This window comes from Neurospora tetrasperma, assembly GCF_000213175.1.
Source record: "Neurospora tetrasperma FGSC 2508 unplaced genomic scaffold NEUTE1scaffold_81, whole genome shotgun sequence".
Taxonomy (NCBI): domain Eukaryota; kingdom Fungi; phylum Ascomycota; class Sordariomycetes; order Sordariales; family Sordariaceae; genus Neurospora; species Neurospora tetrasperma.
In genome coordinates, this window is record NW_009799179.1 from 8,295,741 (window position 1) to 8,317,376 (window position 21,636).

At 53.4% G+C, this 21,636-nt stretch overlaps 5 protein-coding genes across 5 annotated transcripts; 2 read left to right on the top strand and 3 right to left on the bottom strand.

The window, feature by feature from the left end:
* Positions 1 to 2: 2 nt before the first annotated feature.
* NEUTE1DRAFT_150742 (uncharacterized protein) lies at positions 3 to 3,065 on the top strand (the record flags this gene model as incomplete). The annotated part of the gene is made up of 5 exons (XM_009858727.1): positions 3 to 792; positions 880 to 1,559; positions 1,626 to 1,707; positions 1,793 to 2,025; positions 2,087 to 3,065. 5 exons carry the CDS (start codon positions 385 to 387, stop codon positions 3,063 to 3,065), a joined length of 2,382 nt encoding a protein of 793 aa, XP_009857029.1.
* A 1,659-nt stretch (positions 3,066 to 4,724) lies between these two features.
* NEUTE1DRAFT_92702 (uncharacterized protein) lies at positions 4,725 to 7,723 on the bottom strand (the record flags this gene model as incomplete). The annotated part of the gene is made up of 2 exons (XM_009858728.1): positions 4,725 to 7,014; positions 7,175 to 7,723. 2 exons carry the CDS (start codon positions 7,721 to 7,723, stop codon positions 4,780 to 4,782), a joined length of 2,784 nt encoding a protein of 927 aa, XP_009857030.1.
* Positions 7,724 to 9,806: 2,083 nt separating this feature from the next.
* NEUTE1DRAFT_74007 (uncharacterized protein) lies at positions 9,807 to 12,215 on the top strand (the record flags this gene model as incomplete). Its single annotated transcript, XM_009858729.1, has 3 exons — positions 9,807 to 11,219; positions 11,298 to 11,388; positions 11,566 to 12,215. The coding sequence occupies 3 exons, from the start codon at positions 9,807 to 9,809 to the stop codon at positions 12,168 to 12,170; spliced, it is 2,109 nt and encodes a 702-aa protein (XP_009857031.1).
* A 260-nt stretch (positions 12,216 to 12,475) lies between these two features.
* On the bottom strand, positions 12,476 to 15,825 carry NEUTE1DRAFT_126740 (uncharacterized protein; the record flags this gene model as incomplete). The annotated part of the gene is made up of 4 exons (XM_009858730.1): positions 12,476 to 13,628; positions 13,685 to 14,719; positions 14,831 to 15,210; positions 15,290 to 15,825. 4 exons carry the CDS (start codon positions 15,538 to 15,540, stop codon positions 13,324 to 13,326), a joined length of 1,971 nt encoding a protein of 656 aa, XP_009857032.1.
* Positions 15,826 to 17,994: 2,169 nt separating this feature from the next.
* On the bottom strand, positions 17,995 to 21,150 carry NEUTE1DRAFT_126741 (uncharacterized protein; the record flags this gene model as incomplete). Its single annotated transcript, XM_009858731.1, has 3 exons — positions 17,995 to 18,971; positions 19,056 to 20,854; positions 20,963 to 21,150. 3 exons carry the CDS (start codon positions 21,000 to 21,002, stop codon positions 18,237 to 18,239), a joined length of 2,574 nt encoding a protein of 857 aa, XP_009857033.1.
* Between the last annotated feature and the right edge of the window lie 486 nt (positions 21,151 to 21,636).

Consider the following 21,636-nt stretch of genomic DNA (forward strand, 5'->3'; position numbering starts at 1 on the left):
GCGGGGGTGGGGTCCACATCAGCTTACCCCATGGTCATTTTAACCACCAACACAACATCAGATAAGTATCTCTCTTGCTAACAGCAATCGGCGTCGATCCACCACCCATCAGTCAGTCATCACGCCGGTTTAAATACATTTACAGGTCAGGTTTTTCTGATCTTGTAACTTCTGGCTCCATCACCCGAGGATCTTCCGTTGTTGTTGTTTTTGCATCTTGAATACTCACTGCCGGTGATCATCAACTCGCGGTTTGGCCTGGAAGAGCTCAAAGATCAACACCAACAACTCGATACCTGGACCAGCCAACAGGAAGAAACTAAGTTGGTCTTACAGGTCCTCGCTCTTAATCCTTTCTCGCGCCCCAAGTGACCGGTCACCAACATGACAGCTCGGCAACACCTCCTTAGCCGGGCCCACCATGTCAGCTCAGCCCTACTGGGCTCGCGACTCAAGTGTGCCCGTCAACCCTGTTTCAACACCGTCCAACGACGCCTCAAAAGCACAGACTCTCAACTCGCCAGTCTCCTCAAAATCTCCCCTGAAGTTGCCGACGCCCTGGCTACCAACAAGCCCGTCGTTGCTCTCGAGTCCACCATCTACACCCATGGCGCCCTCGGAGACGATCTGTACCTCGAAGACATTGTCCGCAAAAATGGAGCTGTCCCTGCTGTTTGCGGTATCCTTGCCGGTGTGCCTACAGTTGGTCTAAGCACTGAGGAGGTGACGAGAATGGTTCACGAGGGTGCAAAGAAGGCTTCTAGACGCGACCTTGCATATCTGGTGGGAAAGGTAATTCGGTTACCATGAGGTCCAGTGACTAATTTGGATATCAACGTTAGGGAGGCCATAGCTTGCTAACCATTGGTGTTCTTATAGGGCCTCACGGGAACCAAAATTCATGGTGGCACTACCATTTCTGGAACTATGGTGCTCTCTAGACTTGCCGGAATCCGCGTATTCGGTACTGGCGGACTTGGTGGTGTTCATAAGGGTGGCGAGAACTCTATGGATATCTCGGCCGACTTGACCGAACTGGGAAGGACTCGTGTCGCCGTGGTAAGCAGTGGCTGCAAGGGCTTTCTCGATATTCCCAGGACACTCGAGTTCCTCGAGACCCAAGGAGTTCTGGTGTCCACGTTCGCAGACGGGCAACAAGGAAACATTGACTTCCCTGCCTTCTGGGCCCGTGAAAGCGGCATCAAGAGCCCTTCAGTGGTCCAAAACGAGGCCGAAGCCGCGGCCATGATCTATGCCCAGGAGCAGCTCAACATTGAGACAGGTCTTCTCTTGGCCAACCCCATTCCGGAGGAGCATGCCATCTCTAGGCAGGACATGGAGCACGCCATCAGCGTTGCCGTAAGCGAGGCGGACGAGAAGGGTTTCAGCGGCGCAGAGAACACGCCATATATCCTCAGGAGAATCAGGGAGCTGACCGAGGGCCGCAGTGTGCCTGCGAACAAGTACCTGGTTCAGGCGAACGTTGCGCGGGCCGCAAAAGTAGCAGTGGAGCTCAGTAAGCTTATTGACGGCGGCTCCCGCTCCTCTCAGGCTGCTGCGTAAGGACCTTATTACAATCTCCATAAGCCAGCTAAACTATACCTTATTAACGTAGAGTTGATCAGGTCCACAGTTCAGTCTCCTGGAATTCGCAAAGTGAAAGTAGAGATCAAGCCTGAGCCTTCCAAAGTCACACAGCAGCAACAGGTAAGGTTTAGCCTTGGTATCAGTGATGCAAACCCTTCCAGTAATTCCCGCGTCACTGACTGGATAATGAACCTACCATATCTAGTCTAACACCGCTGACATCCTAGTCGCTGGCTCGGTCGCCCTCGATTTGAGCTGTGACTATGCCGGTGGGGTTGATGCCCAGGGCAACAAGACAGTGTCGCCTTTGGCTCACGTCTCTAATCCCTCCCACATCACCCAATCCGTCGGAGGTGTAGGCCACAATGTAGCCCTTGCCGCCCACAAAGTCAGCGAGGATGGCAAAGTCAGGCTCTGCAGCATGGTTGGTGACGACATGTAAGTCATCCCCCCCCCTTCCCTATCCCGCTCGGAGTAGAGACTCACCCTCCCAACTCAGCGCGGGCGCCACCATCCTTGCCAACCTCGAATCCTCCGGTCTTGACACCACCTGCATCCGCAAGCTGGGTCGCGAATACCCGTCCACCCGCACAGCCCAATACGTTGCCGTCAATGACGCCGATAAGAACCTCGTCATGGCCATGGCCGACATGGCTATCTTTTCCAACCACTCATTCCCAACGTACTGGAACTCCGCCGTAGCCGCCACCAAGCCTAAATGGCTCGTCGTCGACGGTAACTGGGCCGAAGCGGACATCCAAACTTGGATCGAAGCTGGACGCAAGCACGGTGCCCGCGTCGCCTTCGAGCCCGTCTCGGCTGCCAAGTCCGAGCGTCTCTTTGCCGCTCCGAAGCAGGGCGGCCAGCTACCTTTGCGTCTGTTCCCTAACGCCAGCGTCGATCTCGCGTCGCCAAACCAGTACGAGCTTTCAGCCATGCATGGCGCCGCGACGAGGAACGAGTTCTTTACGCACAGCTGGTTCGAAGTCATCGACACGTTTGGCATGCAGGGTTCAAGGGACAAGTTTGTACGACTGACGAGCGCGGAGATCACCGATATGGGCCTGCCCCAGCAGAATATCCAGCTGTTGCCATACATCCCGACGATTATCACGAAGCTGGGAGCGAAGGGCGCGTTGGTTACTATGCTGCTGAAGCCGGGGGATCCATTGCTGAAGGACAGCCATCATGCGCCGTATATTCTGGCGAGGAATTATAATGATCATCCGCATGTGGGTGGTGTCTATATGCGGCTGTTTCCGCCAGTGGAGACGGTCAAGGATGTGGTTAGTGTCAATGGTGTTGGAGATACGTTCTTGGGCGTATTGGTGGCGGGGTTGGCGATGGGTGGACGGGTTGAGAATTTGGTGGATGTGGCGCAAAGGGCGGCGTGTTTGTCATTGAGGAGTCATGAGAGTGTTAGTATGGAGTTGGTTGGGTTAAAGGGTGATTTGAGGTTGGCGGTGGAGAAGGAGTGAGGAATGGTTTTCCGGCCACATGATGGAAGAGGCATAAGAGATATACAACGGAACTGGAGGGCCACATGGAGGAAATAATTGCATGTGGTTATGAAAAGAAATAAGAAATTGGGGTTCTGTCTGATTCGGGGGGGACTTGGCGTTCGAACGTGTTGAGCTAAACGTCAAGTCAAAGGCTTCTTTTACCTTTTGACAACATGAAGAGACAATGAGCACATGACTTTTGGCTTGTGATCACACTTGTAGCCTACCTACAAGTGCCCACATGCATTTACCGTGATAATCATGAACACGGTTTGGAGGATTCAGTGTCAAGTTTGTCGTATGCTCGCCCTTTGGTTATGGCGCAACCAATGAGGCTTATAGTCTTCTTTGTTTCTAATAACTTGTCTGTGTTTTTCTGGAAAACTTGATCAAGCTTGTGGGTAGAAACCTCTATGATTGTCAACTCAAAAGAGTGGCACATAATGATGGATCGAGTCACCTTTTCTCGACTTACGAAGTCAACAAACAATTTCCTCAGGGTCAAATATCGCCACTTGCAGTTCTTCGATGTTTAATCTTAGTCCAAGACCGTCAAGCCCTACCTTTCTAGAGAATTCACAAAAATCCTTTATTGTACACAGCTTACCAATATAACGAAGACTACTAAGTAGGTACTCACTCTCCTACCCTAACCCTGACTTAGACGGCGGGTGACGAAAACAAGAACGCGGAGAGGACACTCATCCTTCCCTTAAACAGAATATCCTAGAAAGATCGGATGATATCTACAATGGAATGACGTTCGAATTTAAGATCCATCAGTCACGTTCTCACTTCCTTCCTGTTCCATGTGTGGTGATACTGCCGAGTGTCCAACCACTAGACAGTACGCCCAGCATTCGAATCTCTCGTTACTACCACTATCCATCTTATCTTTTCGACTTCATGCACTCCATCAATAAGATGCTTCTGCCTCCAGAGCGAGTCTTAGGACAACTCCAACTACTACTACTACTACTACAAGGCCGACAACTCGCCGCTTCTGACCAAGTAACGTAGCATAGTAAATTGACGCCGCCTGAGAGATGCCTATAGCTATTGCCACACTTATGCAGAGCCCCTGTTCGTTCGTCAACTTTTAGCTACAGTAGCACGTGCCCGTCGGTAGCCGGCCACGGTACCTAAAACCGTGTCTTCCCTCGCCTTCTTTTCAGCCTCTTTTCACCTGCTGTTGAACGTGCATGCAAACCCTACATATACAGATACACTTCCCAGTCGGGCATTCACATACTGTCACACACAACGGTATGCAAAATTTCATCCTTCGAAGCTCAGAAATACAAAGGTAAGCTGGTAATTTAAAGGGTTGTAACTGTGAATAGACAGACACTACTGCAATCTCAGCCCTTTCTCGAGTACACGACGCTTTTATACTCTTTGTATATATATATATATGTGTGTGTGTGTGTGTGTGTGTGTGTATGTGTATTATACTCCTAGTGTTCTTTCTATATTATATGGAGTTCTCTTACATTCGTCCACGACTCCTCGGCCAAAGTCATGCCAAGCCAAGCCATAGATGTCAAAGAAGGTATACAAGGTATACATATCAGAAGCAAAAAAAACGCCTATAACCCGTGCTTCAACCAACCATCGTACCAAGCAACAAAACATCATACTCAAAATCTCTACCGTTCACGGCCGCCACCCACCAATGACGAATTATCGATTATCGCTTGTACCGCGGCAGATACTCAATAGGAGGCGGGCTAGAAGAATCCGACCTTGCTTGCTGTTCCTGTTCCCGTAGCAAATCGTGCGCGTTTCCCGAGCCCGAGGCCGGGAAAAATGCCGATGCAGGTGCTGGTACTGGTGACGACGGACTACCAGCAACCGTTACTGTACCTACGGACCCAGAGCGATGATTATTGTACGTATACTCTGGCACAGTTTCTTCTTCGTGACCGCCGCTGCCGCTAGCGGCGCTAGGGAAGCTGGGGCCACCGGCGGTATATCCACCACCGTGATAATCTTCATCGTTCTCGAAAAGCACGGGAGCTGAGGGTTCAAAGGCTACGGGTGGAGCTGAGGGTGGCGCGGAAGGTCCTGCTCCTGAGCCAGAGGGCCCCGCTGGGGTTACAGGTCCTCCGCCTTCGTCGGGAATATAGTCCTCTGGGAATTCGGGCGGTGCGCTGGCCTCGGCTAACAGCCTTCTCCGTTCGAGCTCCTGTTTATCTTCAGTGGTGCTTAGAGGGTGGTGCGAGGGTCCTCTGGATATTGGTGGTGGTCGGTCGAGCTCCTCAAGGGTTGGCGCGGATGGCAGGTCTTCTGCTGGTGTGGGTGTGTATACCGGAGCGAGAGCGTGGTCGAATGGTGATGCTGTTGCGGGTGTGGCGGCTGGGGTTGGTACGTCGTCTTCTGCATCATAGATGTTGTCCCCGTTTAGTAGTAAGGACGAGTCCAGGGCGTGGTTGGACGCAGATGGTGAGGGCACGGCGGCAGAGAACGATGATGATGATGCTGCCGCTATTGGTGGTTGACTGGGTAGTAAGCGTTGTTCGGCACGTCTGATGCGCTCCTTTTCCGTAAGACTATTCTCATCAGGTAAGTCGGGCGGTGGTATATAGTGAGGTGCGGGTATCGCTTGCTCATGCTGTGATGAGTCTGGAACGTAATTCCAGTAATGTGGTTGATGGACATAATCGTGTGGGTAAGTCGTTTGTGGCGGGTACGACGCATAGTCATCATTGGGGTTTGCAGACTCGGGACCGTATCCGTCATCGTCGTGCATGCTGTTCGGCCAGCCGCCCTTTTCGTTGTACTCATTCTCCACATAGTTGGAGCCGCCTGTTACAGATGGTGTATGCGTAAGGCTGGGTCTTTGCGGACCCTTGCCTCGTGACCTATTGCTGTCGGTCGTACCGACAATGACCTCGTAGTAGCCGGGAATGACTCCTTGTATCCTTTTGAGGCGATCTGTGTCCAGAATACTTGTGCTCCCCGTCGCCCCCCACGATGGCAATGTGCCAACATTCTCGAAAGGAGTCCCTACCACACCAGTAGCTCCCACTCGTGAGCCGGAAGACGCACCACCCTGTAGATGATTGGCGAGTTTGCCGCCCAGGTCCACGATGACTTCGACGAAGTACCTGAAACTGATCATCTCCCCGGGTACACCCTTGATAGTGGGGAAAGAGTCCTCTGGTACTCGGACTGATGTCGTCAAGGTGGCAGAAAAATTCACCGGATCCGTAATGAGAGGCGCAAATGCTTGTGATAGATCCTTTCGAAACATGCTGCAGGAACCCGCAGACGACAGGGAAAGGCCGCTGAGACCCGTCCTGGATTTAGGGTAATAATAGTCGTCTGATTCCGACTTTTTCCAATCCTCTTTGGAGAGCTGAAGCGGGGAAGAGTCGATGCGCCCTTGTCTGAACAGAGTAACAATGACACCGTGCATGCTTTTGATCATCTTGATGTGATTAACCGACACCTTGACGGGTATCACGTCGCCGGGTAAGCATCCACCTTTAAGCACTTCAACTCTCAACTTGATGGTCCGTTCGTCGGCAAATGATATCCGTTTCCCTGTCACTGCGGACCCAACAATGGCTAGCTGGTTTGTCTCGCTATATGCTCTGCTCGGGTGCGTGCTGAGACTCGCGGCGCTATCGCCACTGAGACTTCGCACCTCACTGTGTGAGACACTCCGCGGAGCCTGGCTAAAGCCCTCTTGACCAACGTCATCACCGACTATCGAAAGAGATCCTTCCGTCGATGTGTCGTTTATCCTTGCTGAATCTCCATCGGACAATGATTCTGCTGGCACATCAGCAGACAAGCGCTCTGACGATATCACAGAGCGCCTTTCTCCACCGGCTGGTCGTTTCTTCTTGGCTCGTTTCGAAATGGGTCGGAGGTCCACAGTCTGGGCCTTGGGAGGAGCAAGCGGTCCAACGTCCAGCTGTTCCATCAAGTAGATTTTGCGTTCACAGCTGGTCGTTGGGGCTACCGAAGTCGGGCGCGTTAGCGTTGCTGTGATCATGTAAGATATCGTGCCACGTTCAAACTGGATAATAGTTAGCGACAACCATGCTGTCTGGTTCGGAGCTGATAGTACGCACATCAATGCTGCTGGGGAGACCCTTTTCTGGAAAGAGTAGATCGAAATTGAACTCGTATCTTCCGGGCTCCAGCCGGCCATCGGAGCTGAGAACCTGCTCATCCTGAAAGAGCGACGCATAGCCATTATAGTACTTTTTGCGCTCCCCTCGGCTGCTAATGTTCTTGATCTCGGCCGGGCTCCGGACGGGCTCGTTGTTTTGGGCGCCAGGTCCCTTGTAGACACGTACGTAGCCGTGCAGCAAGACGGTCAGGTGCGTGATGCGGACGGGCTTGACGACGGTCAGGACCACAGCGCCCTGCACATGGTCACCGGCACTGTATTTGCGGTGGGGATCGTCAGGCCGGATGTGGAAGTCGGCGATATTGCGAGTGCGTGACCGGAGAGGGAGGATGTTGAGGCGCTTCAGGAACTTTTTGCTGGTCGAGGAATCGTCGGACGCGGCGGCAGATGGTGTTTTGGAGAGGGGAGATGGCGTCGCAGTTGCAGTTGCAGGAGCGGCGGTGGCGGCGGCACTGTTGCGGTCGGAAGCGCTCGAGAAGGGGCCCATCTATGCGTGTAGGGTCGGGGACGGGATACGGGTTGTTGTCGTGGATAGTAGTATGGAGAGGAGCGGGAAGTGGGAATTCCTTCAAGGCCGTCGCATTCGGGAATCAGCGCAGGGCTCGAACCCGCATGCGCGACGGGCACAAGTCGACAAGAAATGGGCGGACACTCGGTTCGAATGTAGGAAGGAATATGCACGCGAGGGTTGGTCGAGTCAATGCTGCTGGTCGATGGTGATGGTGGTGGTGGTGGTGGTGGGTAGTGCCTCTGGTGTTGGCAGCCCTCGGGGCGTCCGGCTTGGATGCTTGTCGCTACACCTCCACTGTCCAAACTCTTAGCGGCGCGCAACCACAGTCGACGGCAATCTTCAGTGCCGGGCAATCGGACTCGGATTCGTCGGAGTGGAATTGGCCGTAGTGATGCTGGTGATGCCCCTGACGCGAGGACAGACGGTTATCGATCGTAAAGCCAAGAGATCTTTGAGTGACGGAGAAGGCTTAATTGCGTTCTGGGGGTTGCATATGCCAAGGCTGGACACTTTGGCGGACAGTGGACAGCAACAGTGACAGCGACGGGCTGGACAAGGCCTGGAAGTAAGTTGCCGCTGGGACTGGGAGTTGATGATGGGTCGTGCTTGGCTTGCCAAGAAATGTCAACGCAGGGTGGACGACGGTGGAGGAGAAGGGAAGAGGAAGGGTCGGCCCCCAGCCCAGCCCAGGAGTGGAGAGTGCAGAAAAGCTTAGCTGCATCCAGTGGACCTGCTGGCACGTGCGTGTTCCGAATTCTGTTCCGATTTTCGATATCAAAAGAACAAGCAACGGCAGGCCTACAACACCAAAAACAAGGCAGCCCATTGAGGATTCAAAGAGTTCTTCTGGCTTGAAAGTACATGGAGTCGCACTCCAGAATGTTCCTCACGATGCGCCAAACGACCGCCTGGACACTAACGAGACCCTCGCTCTCCTCCACAATCTCAAACTTGGAGACACCGATGTTGGCTAGGCCAGCCCATACACACTCGAAGACCGGGCAATACGATTGTACTGGGTCATCAAGCGTCCATTCTGCTATTCCCCAGGGGCACGTCTGCCACGAACCCATCTGATTCTCCCTTGGATAAAACATAGGTATGTACCGGGCATCCTGGTTGCTCTTCCAGTCTCCCCGTCAATTCGGCGGTGAAATAGCCCTCACATTGGACCCATTTTCCCCGCCCTAACAAAACAAATCCCTGCCCTACAGACCCAATTCCAATGCACTCTCATGCACGTAGGGACTTGGAGCTTGTCGTGCCTGAAAAAAGCAGAACGGATGACCATATCAAATCCAAACCGATAACTCTGCCGATCTTGTTGGGATCTCGTAGGGCTATACGCCACGGTCTTGGCCTCTTGGCGATCTCTACACTATTCGGTCCAAGCTCGATAAAAGTTTTTGAGGCTTGAGAAGTTGATGGAGTCAAGAACCACCTTGCGCTCTCTCCACTCGGCGAGACCCGCGAAAATAACAAACTTCAGTTCACATGATGGGATAAAATCAGCACACAGAACTCGGAGGGAATGAGAGACACTCCCAAACACCCGACTGTGAGTCTTTACTTGTTTCCAATTGATATGGCACTTGTACGTAGGTCACTGCCAGATTACCATTTCCTTTGTTCCATACTAGGTAGGTAGACAACAGCTAGGTAGGTAGACAACAGTAACATCAACAAAGAATCAGACAGGCGGATGCTCAAAAAGCCGAACCTGAATGCCAAGAATGGCTTGCATTGCCGTGACATGCAAAAACATCCTCCTCGGGTCCTCAGTGGTTTCCCCCCAGCGCTTCGCTCATGTTCGCCGTTCATGTCCCTGTTCGTCCGTTGGTGGTCTAGGCAGCTGAGGTAGCCCCCAACAACCCCTCTCTTAATGATACGCTAATCTCATGATAGGATGCCATCACAAACTTTCCATTGTCAATCACATCACGACAATTTTGTCAGAATCAATATAAGCCGTATTCTTAAACCTCCTCCCAGCCATCCACTTGACCACTTCATATTCCCAGAATCCTCAGTCCTCTGAACATGAGAATCATCCTTCATGATGAGAGACATCGTTGACCTACCACACGATCTCTTCCTCCTCGTCATCTCTTACCTTTCTCCCAGAACATGCGTCCTCTCTCGCTCTGTCTCTCGAAGATGGCACGCCGCCTTCACCGATGAACACATTTCGTATCTCTTGATGCGATGGAACTTTCCACAATGTCGTGAGATGCGTCTGGCCTCAACCACTGCCTTACTACCATCAGCATCAACTTCAGACTTTGAGAACATCAACAGCAATCTCGCCATCGAGATATCATGTACTTCTCGTAACCTCCCACCATGGCCCGATACTTTTGCTCTCGTGGCCAGACGCTATCACCATCTCCGTCAAGGCTCGGCCCGAGTTGTCGAGAAGCTTCAGATGGCTCGGCCAAGCCGTGAAAACACCGGACCCTTCCCATTCTCTTTCAAGGGAGTCGCTCCTTGGAACCGTTTCCTACGTCTGGAGGAAAAGACGGCCGAGTTTCACTACCCCGATCCCGCATGGTGGTACAGTCAAGAAGACGGAGTGCTGGTCTACCCAGCAGAAGTCCGTGACAGGCCCAATACCCCATCATCAGATCCAGCCCATGGATATGTTTATCAAATCTTCGACCCAGCGACTGGAACCCAAATTCCCGTTCCGTTCGATGTACGCCGAAAACATATCCGTCGAGTCCGTCTCGCCCAGGGGGTTCTGATATTCGAATGGGCTGAAGAGCATCCATACCACCAGCTCAACGACAGAGAGGTTGTCCATCGGCATTTTGTGACTACTTTCGACGTCGTCCGAACACCATCTCCATCTGCCTGGACGTGGACCATCCAATTCCGATCAGAATGGAAGCTACATTTCCTTGGTCTTCCCATAAACCGATCCGACCGCTTCTTCTCCGCCCACACAGCCACACACTACGCCGTTTACTTCTGGCAACCCAACCGCTCGTTGTACCAGGATGATCCCATCGAACAGCTCGCTGTCTGGGACATTTCCTCGCCAAGTCCATACCGTCCGTCCGAGGATCCTACAGGACACAACCGGCCACCAGTCGGTAATCGGACGACTTCCATGTCTGCTGGCTTGTGGAACGGAGGAGGAACCCACACGACGACCACAACAACAACAACAACAACAACAACAACAACAGCGGCCGGAGAAGCAAGAAAAGGCGCCAGCCCCGAACCAGACCGCATTCCAGCAACCACCGGTCCCCAAGTAATCCGCCGCATGGCCTGGCGTGAACTCGACTTCCACGGCGTACGGCAGCGCGCCAACCCACAGCTGCGTAATCTCTCGCTCGACGATCGGAACCTCTATTTCATCGAGGAAGAACACCGCTGGGCCGAGGGCCAACACTCGTCTCTTAGTCCGCCTCGCGTTCACCATGTCAAGTGCACGGGTATTCCTATCGTGCCTTGCACGCCGGCTGTTCCTATCCCTTTGTCGTCATCCGACAAGGAGGGTGCGGAGCGAGGGCCTAAGCCGTCTCATGCGCATTACTACCAGGCTCTTTTCACTTCAACAATCAATGACGCTGTGTATGGGCCAGTATGGGTGGACCAGTGTGGTGCAGATGGGGATGTGAATATGTCCTTCTGTCAACGGGCACATTCCACTTCCATCTCTCCACTCACCTCCTCAGCCTCCCCGTCATCCTCCTTCTTTTCCACGACACCTCAGGCCCAAGACCGGCAACAACTTCCCCCCTCTCCACCCCTCTCCCCCTCTTCCTCCTCATCCCGCTCCTTCCACACCCTCCTCTCCAACCAACAAGCCCTCCTGCATCACCTCCGCTCCCGTCCCCCTTCTCCCTCTTCCCAATCCTTCAACTTCTCCATGCCCCCCCACTCTCCTCCACTCACCACATCCCCCAACTCCCGCCGCCGCACATACCAGCAATCCTTGGAGGATCTCTTAAAAGCAAATAACCAGCAACGTTTCCCCGGCCTCGCCCCCTGCTGGCGCCACGAAGATTTCCCCTACCTGACCGTCGCAGAAATGGTCGATTTCGCTGCGGGGGTGAGGATCACGGCTAGGCATTGTTTCATGTTGGAGACTGTTAGTGTCTGTGTGAGGAATGCTTGTATTTCTGTGAAGCCTGGTTTGCCTTTGCACATGGAGGTTGGGGAAGAGGAGGAGGAGGAGGAGGATGAGGAGGATGATGATAATAAACATGATAGGAGAAGTGAGAGAAAGAAGGAGAATAGGAATAAGGGGCCTAAGGGAGGGGAGGGATCAGAGAGAGGGAGAGGTGAAGAAGTGCAGTTTGCGGATGAGATGTGGAGCCAGTTGGTGGGTAGGAGGGGATATTTGGCGGGTGATGAGAGGTGGGTGCTGGGAGAGGATGAGGAGAGAAGGATTACTGTTGTCAGGTTTTAGTAGTTTTTCCACGTTAGGCTGTCGTGGTTATGATGCTTGGTTTGTCCTCTTTTTGCACTTCTTTTCTTTCGCTTTGGGCATCGATTGATACACTGAAAGTGACGGTGTTGTGGGTGGAATACACGAACAAAACAATTGGTAAGACAGGATGAAACAGAATATACATAAGGGAGTTCGGTAGGATACGGTAGATTTCAAGCATCGGTAGAGGTAGGTTTGGGTGGCTTGCTCTTCTGTGACATTTTCCACTACAACACTAACGCCTCTACTGTTTCTCAGAAGACACAATGACTGGCCAAGCATATCATACATCAGTCACTCCTCAAATTTCTTTCATCTTCATTTCCGGGTTTCCAAGTCGAAGACGAGAGCTCTATTCAAGTCCTCAAATCCTTTTTCAGTTCGTCAACCCGTTACATACATACATGAAGCAGGTTACGTGACAGGACTAAGTCTAACTCCTCTACGCCAAACCAAACACCGCCAACACAGGGATCCGAAATATCACTCAACCCATACCAAGACGAAAAGAACGATATTTTCCTCACTCGACACCACCAAACCAAGATGCTCCCTCCAGTGCTCTGTCCCCCCATCTTCCTTCCCGATTGTCCTTCCAGCATGAGTAGAAAAGTAAACAAACCTGCCTCCCAGCCCTCAATGGTTCTTCCTATACCATCTATACACCAAAATTTCCCGCCTAGACCTAGTCTCACGAGTCTGCCTTTACTCCGCGAGGTCCTTTGATCGGTGTCCTTTCTGCGTCTTGGTCATTCCCGTTAGTCTGCTCGTTCCCATGTTTCAACAGCAACCCTTTCGCCGCTTCAATTCCCAACACTCTCCTCCAACCAGTTCTCGTTTTCCTCAGCCATCTTGCTATCATGTTCCAACTTTAATTTTTCCCTCTTGATATAATCCGCCCTTTCCAGCCATCCCTCTCTCTCTTGGGCCAATTCTCAAAGTCCGCCGCCAGCTTCTCCACTATCTCCTTCAAAAACTCCATATCTCTCTTCTCAATCTCCTTGTCAATCGTGTCCACTTCATGTACCTCTTTGACTGTTTTTCCTTTGCCACACACAATCATTCTTCGGATCCAAACCTCTTCCTCCTCCTCCTCGTCCCCTGCCACGCCCTCTTCTTCCGCGTCAACCTCCTAATCCATCGCAGGAGAAGGAGGCACCTGCAAAAACCGATCGTAGTAAGTGTCAAGCCACTTGGCCGCCTCCTCACCGGCATCGTCCACGCTCGAGTCCCACCTGCCGATAGAGCCAACATACCCATCGGGACGGACGTTGACGATGGCCACCTCTCCGGGGCCGAGACTGCCGAGCCACTTGTTGGTGCACAGCTGGCCGCGGGTGTCAAGCTCGGGAATGTCGTCAAGGTAGAAGGTCCAGCGGCTGTCTTGGAAGAGGGCGGGGAGGTCGGTTATTTCGATTTCAGACTTGGGCATGGTGGCTGAAAGACTGTTAGCTATATGGGTTGACGTATGGGGGGTGATGTGTGCAGCTTACTGATCAAACCAAAAGTAAACAAATGGCTAACGGCCGTATACCGCTCCGGACGGAGATAGATATCCTCAGGAGCTGGTAGACGGGGCTGCTTGGCGTACGAAATGTTCGCGGCGGCCGAGAGCTGGTTCATCAAAGAATCAGACGAGTTCAAAGCCGCGCAGAAACCATCCAGAAAGATGCGCGACTGATGGACATCCCACATCAACAGGTAAATCCGGAACTGGCCCAGCATGGGAATATCGAGCTGGACATCGACCGGATTCGAGTCCAAGTAGCGAGTAACCTTTGCGGGCGGGAGCAAGCAGCCGGGCTTGGCGTCACCCATAACCCACGACTGCGGCTCAACCATGTTGATAGCATTCTCACCATATTCCGCACCAATGCCGGAGATGAAGCGAACGTTCGTCTTGAAGTTTTCAGCCAGAGCGACAGCGTCACCTCCGGCAATCTGATTAGCGTGCTCATAGTCAAAGTTGACCAAGTCCAGCGCAATCTTCCTCCGCTCCTGTTCGTAGCTCTCCAGTAACGCGGGCTTCGCAAGGCCACGGGCGGCAAAATTCAGCTTCCAGCCAATATTCCAGGCATCGTGCATCGATGTGTTCATACCCTGCGCAGCCTTGGGCGAGTGAGTGTGGCTAGCGTCGCCAGCCAAGAAGGCCCGGGTATGAGGGTCCTGGAAGCGGTTCGCAACTCTCTGGCCAATCTGGTACCTACCAAACCATTCAATGTACTTCCACTTGACACTAAAGGGCGCCATGATTTCCCTGGCGCGCTGCATCACAAACTCCTGCCCCAGCATATTTCTGTCACCCTTTGTGCTGCTCTTCAGCTCAATGTAAAATCTGGTCATGTTCCGCTCTCGAGGAATGATCAAGATAGAGCCATGCTCTTGCGAATAGACCAACGTCTTTGACCAAATGTCTGGGAAGTCGGTATCGAGCTCGCCGTCAAGGACGCCCCACAGCGAGGGCTGCGATAGGCCGATGGGCTTGGCATCAGGGATGCTTTTCCTGACCTTGGAGTGCGCGCCGTCACCTAGGCAACGGAATCAATGTTAGCATTAAGCGAAGTCCTTTTCAGGGGCAGCGCCGCCGCCAGCAGCGGCCAGCGGCAGAACGGCAGCGGAGATTCAGGGGTAAGACCCACATCCAACCAAATATTGCGTCAATATGGTCTTGCGATCCTGGGTGACATTTGCTAGGCAGTTCACCTGGAGCGGCCCATTGTTTCCGTCACAAACGCTATACGAGTCGAAAGCGGTATTTCTCCGCACTTCAACACCGCGCTTCTTCAAGTCCTCGATGAACAGACTTTCCACCATACCCTGGTGAACCAACAAAATGTACGGGTCCAGCACATCGATTATAGGGGGATAGTGAATTTCTCGGCCAAGGCGGTGGAGCGGTTCGTCCGTTGTACTCCTCCAGAAAGCAATGTCGTACACTCGAACGCCGCGTTGTAGTAGAGGATCTGCCAGGCGCATCTGGCGGAAAGTCTCGATCGTCTTGGGTTGCAGACCGTCGGCTCTGTTGTATTTTGCACAAAGTCAGACAACCACTTTCTTGTTCCTCGTCGGGTGACCATAACGGCGTGGTGTGAACTTACCTCCCCACTGGGGTCTGGTCTGCCCTGTCATCCACCACTTCCACCTTGACACCGAAACGGCCGAGGTTGCAAGCCAGCATCAGGCCAGCCGGGCCGGCGCCGACCACGCACACTTGACATTCTACCGGCGGTTCCGGCATACTCCTCAACAAGGTTAGACGGTCGATACAGCTGTCGTCAGCAGCGTTGGTCATGTGCAAGTCGCCTCCTTGTTGCTCCTCGGCGGGCTTCTCGAGGACACCGGGAGCCATTGTTGTATTAAAGGGGGGACGCAAAGGTCCCAAGGGTGATGTTGGATAAGCTTTGACTTGTTGGAAGGTATGGGCGCAACAATACTGCTGAGCCTCGCTCACGCATTCGGATCGAGATGGAATAAGGCTGTCACCAAGCGCCAGTGACAAGGGAGGCGCCGTGTGATTCGCCAAAGAGGGGAGCCCTCGTCTAGAATTCTCGAACGATACGGGATGAATTCGGTTCGACTCCTGGACGATATCGAGCCGCGTGCCGGGGCTCCAATGATAGCTGGATGCTGGCGCAAGACCTAGTAATAGGGCGGGGTCGTGGTGCGGCGCTGCAGTAGGTGAACAGCCAACTCTGTCGGTACTGGTGACGGGGGGGATTGTATTCGATTATGGCCAAGCTTCTTGTAAAGTCGAATCGTTGTCTCGGTCTTGGGGTCAGCTGGCGGGTATGGATGTGAAGCCGAGCAGCGTCCGGTACTTTGCGATGGACGGGACCAAGAGTTGATGTGCTTCGATGCGGTATGCTGGTGGCCAGGCGGTATGTGTGTGTGTGTGTGTGTGTGTGTGTGTGTGTGTGTGTGTGTGTGTGTGTGTGACAACCACAGATCTGCAGTGAGGATTGACAAATACCACACAGTGAATTCAGAGAAGGTGTAAGCAGCCTTTTAGGAGCTGACTGGCGAGTCGGGAAAAGTATACAGAGTACGAGAATTCGGAGTTGTCGGTGCAGTCCCGGCGAGATACTCCGACAGTGTAGCTAGCTCCTTAAGTTACCACAACAGTAACAGCAACAGCGGGCAGTCGACGGCAGAATCGGTTAGTGGATCGGGTACTTGTTGATATCCGAGCTGTACACTAGTTTAGCAGCCAAAGCCGGTAGACTGGAGGATATCGTATGTGAAGGAAGGGAAAACGGACTTGAAGTCGTAGTTGTCTTTTTTGGGGAAGGGGAAGACTGGAATTCCGAGCGCCTCTTTCGACTAGACCTGACACTGCTTAGCTCTCTGGCTACCATTACCATGGGCCGGCACCTCATGGCGAAAAGCCCACGGCAAGAAGGGGAGAGCGACATCGAACAGGCGATGCTATCATAATTCTGGCTCCTCGACGACAAAGCGGATACAGGCCGATATCTTGATTCATGTTGCGGCTTCGGGGTGGTCTGTTTTATGCAGTAAATGATCTGATCTGGCCGCAACAACGCCCATTGCGTCGCTCTGATTGGGTCTTCGGAGCGGGGGGTCTGTGGCCAGCCAGTCTCAGGTCAGGCCAGTAACCTAGGACAAGCAAACGGGACCTGGCGCCATGGGTGAGCAGCCCAGGTCTTGGCAAGTCCTCTTCGCACAAGTGACCCCTCAGGACCCATATGGAAACCCCCGCCTCCACAGTCAACCCTTCCCTCGTACCCAAGTGTAGGGTAACTCCCGCTGAAGAAAAAAAAGAAGGGAAATTCCCAGCCCGCGACAGGAGACTCTCCTGTCTCCGTCGGGTTCCAGGGGCAATGATCCATCATCAGCCCATTTTCTTTCCCTTCTAGAAGAAACGGCCATCAAGATCGCCCTTGTGTATAATCGATTCGTCATGCTTACATTTGGTTCTGGAATGTTGCCAAAATCGTATTTCTCCTCATTTCTTTGTTCCTGCCCCGGCCGCCGGGTCGGTCTGGACCCGTTTCCATTCCATCTTCAATGAATGTCTCATGTGTGTCAGTGTGTACAGCAATTGCATTAATCCATTGACACTGCATGGAGCCGCGACCGCTAAGTAGTAGGTAGGTACCTAGGTACCTCTAATATGTCAACGGTAAGGTACGGAAGGTATACACCTACATATGTACACCTTTTCAGCGGACGGGATGCGGCAACAACGGTTCAACGGTCATTCTACAGCCAACCATCCGAGTCAACGGCCAAAGGCCAACCCGGACGTCCAGAAAGGCTTCAGTTAGACTTAACTTCTAACGGTACCAACGGGTCGGCCAAGGTACATGATGGATATGGGCGACAGGTTTCATCACTTCCATCACTTACACGGCACACAGACACATACACCGTTATCCTTCACATTTTCAACGGGCAGCAGCCAGTCAGCCAGCCATGTCTTGTATTACCTCATGGGCCTACCCATCTATATACACTACATATTATGCAGTGCTTAGTTCACAGCGTCCTCCGACGGCCGACGCAACTAGACCATCGTAAGATAACTTTTATCCAAATGCTACCTCGCTACCAACTTCTCCGGAGTCCGGGGACTCTTGCTGTATCCAGATGGCATGGTGCCATTTTTGACCACTGGTGGGAAGCGAAAAGCTCTAAGCGTTCCCCTCGGGTCTACACTAGGCTCGTTTGGATCATGTAGACACTGGACGATATGTACATAGGTAGGTACCGAGGCGAGTGAGACATGGACGGACGGCAAAATATATCCATCTGATAAGATGCCATTGAAAAAGAGGCGTTTGTCATATCGTTGGCAAGTTATATTTCGACTAGTGTAGCGCTACGGGGATCACCTTGAGTCAGGAAAATAAGGTAAACAGACATGCTATAAATAAGAGGCATATTGGTGGACTTGTGTTTGAATCGCTTGGTTTCACTGTACTTAGGTCTATACCTAGTCGACATCTTTAGACCATATCATCACATCGATAACCAAGAGATTTCGCTTCCTCCGCCCCGTCCCATCTCACATGCCCGTGTAGTCTAATCATGACCTGCCCCCGTAGGCGTAATATCCCTCTTCCCAAACCTCGCTCCCAAAGCTCCAATATCTCTCCTGAAGAAATTCCCAATATTCTTCAAATTTTCATTGATTGTAGCTTTATCGCTTGCCGTTGTTGTTGCCCCTCCTCCACTTGTTACCCCCTCCCGCTCCATCGTACTCATATCCCTCGCCGCACTCAACAACTTCTCCCCCAAACTCGTCGCCGCATCAAACCTACTCGTCACGCTGCCACTTCCCTGCGATGCATGATGTCCTGCTGCCGCAAATCCTGGGGCTATCCCGCCGCCGATGCTGATGCCGCTTCCCATGGAAGCAAACAACGGCGTTAGAAGCGGCGAGTTTTGAACCAAAGTCCGGCCTACGCCTGCCCCCTCGCGATGGATGGAAAAGAGCTCGAGCAAGTGCGAGTGGTCCTTCTTCGGCACGCCTTTGAGCTCGAGGATGCGCTTGAAGTTGGCGTCGGAGCAGTCGCCGATGAGGTTGAGGTAGGCTTGGACGAGCCCTTCAGGCGGGGAGGGGCGGACTTGGAGGGTTTTGAGAAGCGGGTCGATCTTGGTCATGGATTGGTTGACGCGCTTGATGTAGCTTGCTGGAGGGGGAGGAGGGGGTGGAGCGTTGGGGTCCGAGGGGGTGCCGGGGGGTGGGTGGTTCGTGTTGTGGAAGGCGAGGAGGTTTTCGAAGGCTTTGGTCAGGATGTATTTGTCAAGAAGCATCTATTTTGGTTGTGTTAGCAAGGGGTTCTGTGGTTTGCTTGGTAGGGAGAAGGGTAAAGGGAAGAGGGGGAGAAGCCTGCTCACCTGCTCAGCGCCGACTTCGCAGACAGGGCGACATTGCACCACGTTGCTTATGTACGAGTTGGCTATGTTCTCCACCAGATGATCACAGAACGCGCGAGCATACTGCGGCTTTACCACCAGCGGGAGAATCTCCGCCGCCTTGCCGTTGACGTTCTTCAGCAGCTCGCTCACGTACGAGCTGTGATCGCTGACACTTTCCATCCTGCTCCAGTTCGTGTTCTTCATCTCTCGCCATGCCGGTTCGCAGTCCACCTCTACCTTGTGCACCAAGGCGAGTACGGCCGCGCTAGCAACGCCCATGAAGGTATCTGCTTGGGTCGAGAGATCAACCTTGGACGCCATTTCGGGGTCGATCCTCTTCTTGATGTTGTCTTCAAGCTGGTTGGCATTGGTGTGCCAAAAATCCGCAGTGTTGAGAACCAATACGATGTCCTGCACCGGAGGCCCCTGTGGTCCTCCGCGCTGGAGGAGTGTAAAGAGAACTTGCTGTGCGTATTCGTCCAAGTACTTCGCCAGTGTTTTGGCCAGATCCAACAGCCGCTCACCCGTCGACAGTTTGGCGCACTGTGAAAGCGTGAGCTTGTAAAAATGGAAGAGTTCAATGGCCGAGGGGATGACCGCCTGCGGGGAGAACTCCTCGTCTGGCGGTATCAGCGGTTGTGACTTGTACTTGGGTATCATCCCAGCCAGAGTCTTGTCCTGCGACTCTACCCATAGACTTAGATACGGTTCGAATGCGACCGAGATAGAGCCATTGAAGTTCGATACCCGATCATCCGCCGAGCTCAAGGTATCGATGCTAGCCCGGACTTCGCTCGAAAACCGGCGCTCCAGGCTCTGCTCAAAGTCCATCGTCTCCTGCAAGCAATTCAACAGCAAATTGACGTCAATTTTGGTGGTGCCTCCATCCGTCCTCCGCATGCTCTTCTCCAGTATCCCCTTGAAATCCTCCCTGGTACCATCGCAAAACGCCATCGACAACGTCTCGTTAATGCGCCAGTGCGCCGGAAAGATGGCAGCATGCTCGCCCTCGTGTGTTTGTAACATCCGTCGGAACCAGGCATAGCGCCGCCCTATGTTGTCCAAGCTACCTGCCTCGTCGTTGCCCCGGAAAACGGATCGGTACTCGCGCAGCTCGGTGTTGACATACCACGTAATCAACCGCGCCTTTGCCTGCTCCCCTAGCGCGTCCATGACCAGACAAGCTTCCGCCAGCATGCCGCGCCGGGCAGCCACCTCGCCCTTGGCAAACGCCAGCTCAAAGTCCTCGCACACTTGTTCCAGGAGTTCGCGTTGTAGCTCGCTGACGTTTCGGCTCAGGACGGCAATCTGTTCGATGCTTCGGTAGCTGTTGAAGTGGCGCATCAGCTGTAGCACAGCCTGTAGGAGGCCGGCGCACTCGCGGTACTGGCGGGTTTTTGCCAGGCCCCGGAGCTGGTCGTAGGCGGTGGTGAGCATCTGCAGGCGCTTGAGGGCGGTCATGCTGTGGGTGAGGTTGCGCTTGGTGCCGTCGAGTCGCTTGATGTCGGCGGTCATGGTGGTGATGTCTCGCTCGGTCTGCAGGGCGCGGTTGCGGACGCTCTCGATGCGCTGGAATAAGGAGGCCAGCTCCGCCTGGGCGGACTGCATGCGCTCGAGCGACGAGTCGGGCCCGTAGGCCTGGGCGGTTTCGAGGGAGTCGATCGACTTGGTGAGCTCATCCTTATGTCGCTGGAGGGTGGACGATACGCGGCCGACGGAGGAGACGGTGGACGGGTGGGAGAAGAGGAGGTTGAGGTGGGCGATCGGGTCGTATTCAACTGATCGGCGGCGACAATGGTTTAGTATGATGACGTGCCAGTGGTAGTAACCAGGACCCTACGGGCTCGTGATAGCTGAGACCTGTAAATGGATCATAAATCACGTACCCGAATCAAGCGATAACTGCTCCGCCAAGATGATGTTCATGATGACAGCTTTGGAGGTAGTAGGGAACGAGGGGCAGTAGTCTCAGCTTTGTGTGGTGGGAAACGGTGTCCTCGGGGAAACCCAATCATTCACTAGCTTCCCACCAGAGAGACGAACAAGAATGCGGAATCTCGACTATTCTCGAAGGAAAAAAAGAAAAAAAAAAAAAAAAAGGAGGCTTCCGCTTCCAGAAAGCAACAGGTTCCAAGACTCTCGGCCGCTGTTACACCGTAGCTTTCCCCGGTGTTATTGAAGTGTCCACATGGGGATGGGATGCTATGGATCAATTGATCTTATCGCGGAATGAGATGCTGTCAGCAGCAAGGAGGGAGGCCTGCAAGGTACCTGCTGAGGTGGCCTGTGCTCCCTTTCCCAAGAATGGGGCAATCCAAGGTGAGCCTTCCCAGCTTCCCGCTTTTCGGGGAGTTTTCGGGCGAGGTCTGGTGCCCCGTTGGGCCCCCACCGACCCGTCCACGTTAACGGCGGCACCCGACGGCACCCAACGGCATTCCCGCTCTACCCGCAGGAATCTTCCACAGCTCCACTCTCGGGTACTCTCATCCTCTTTCCAGCTCCGGTCCCGTCTTCTCACGCACCATGAGCTTTCCGCTGTCACCGGCGTGAGCTAGAGAGT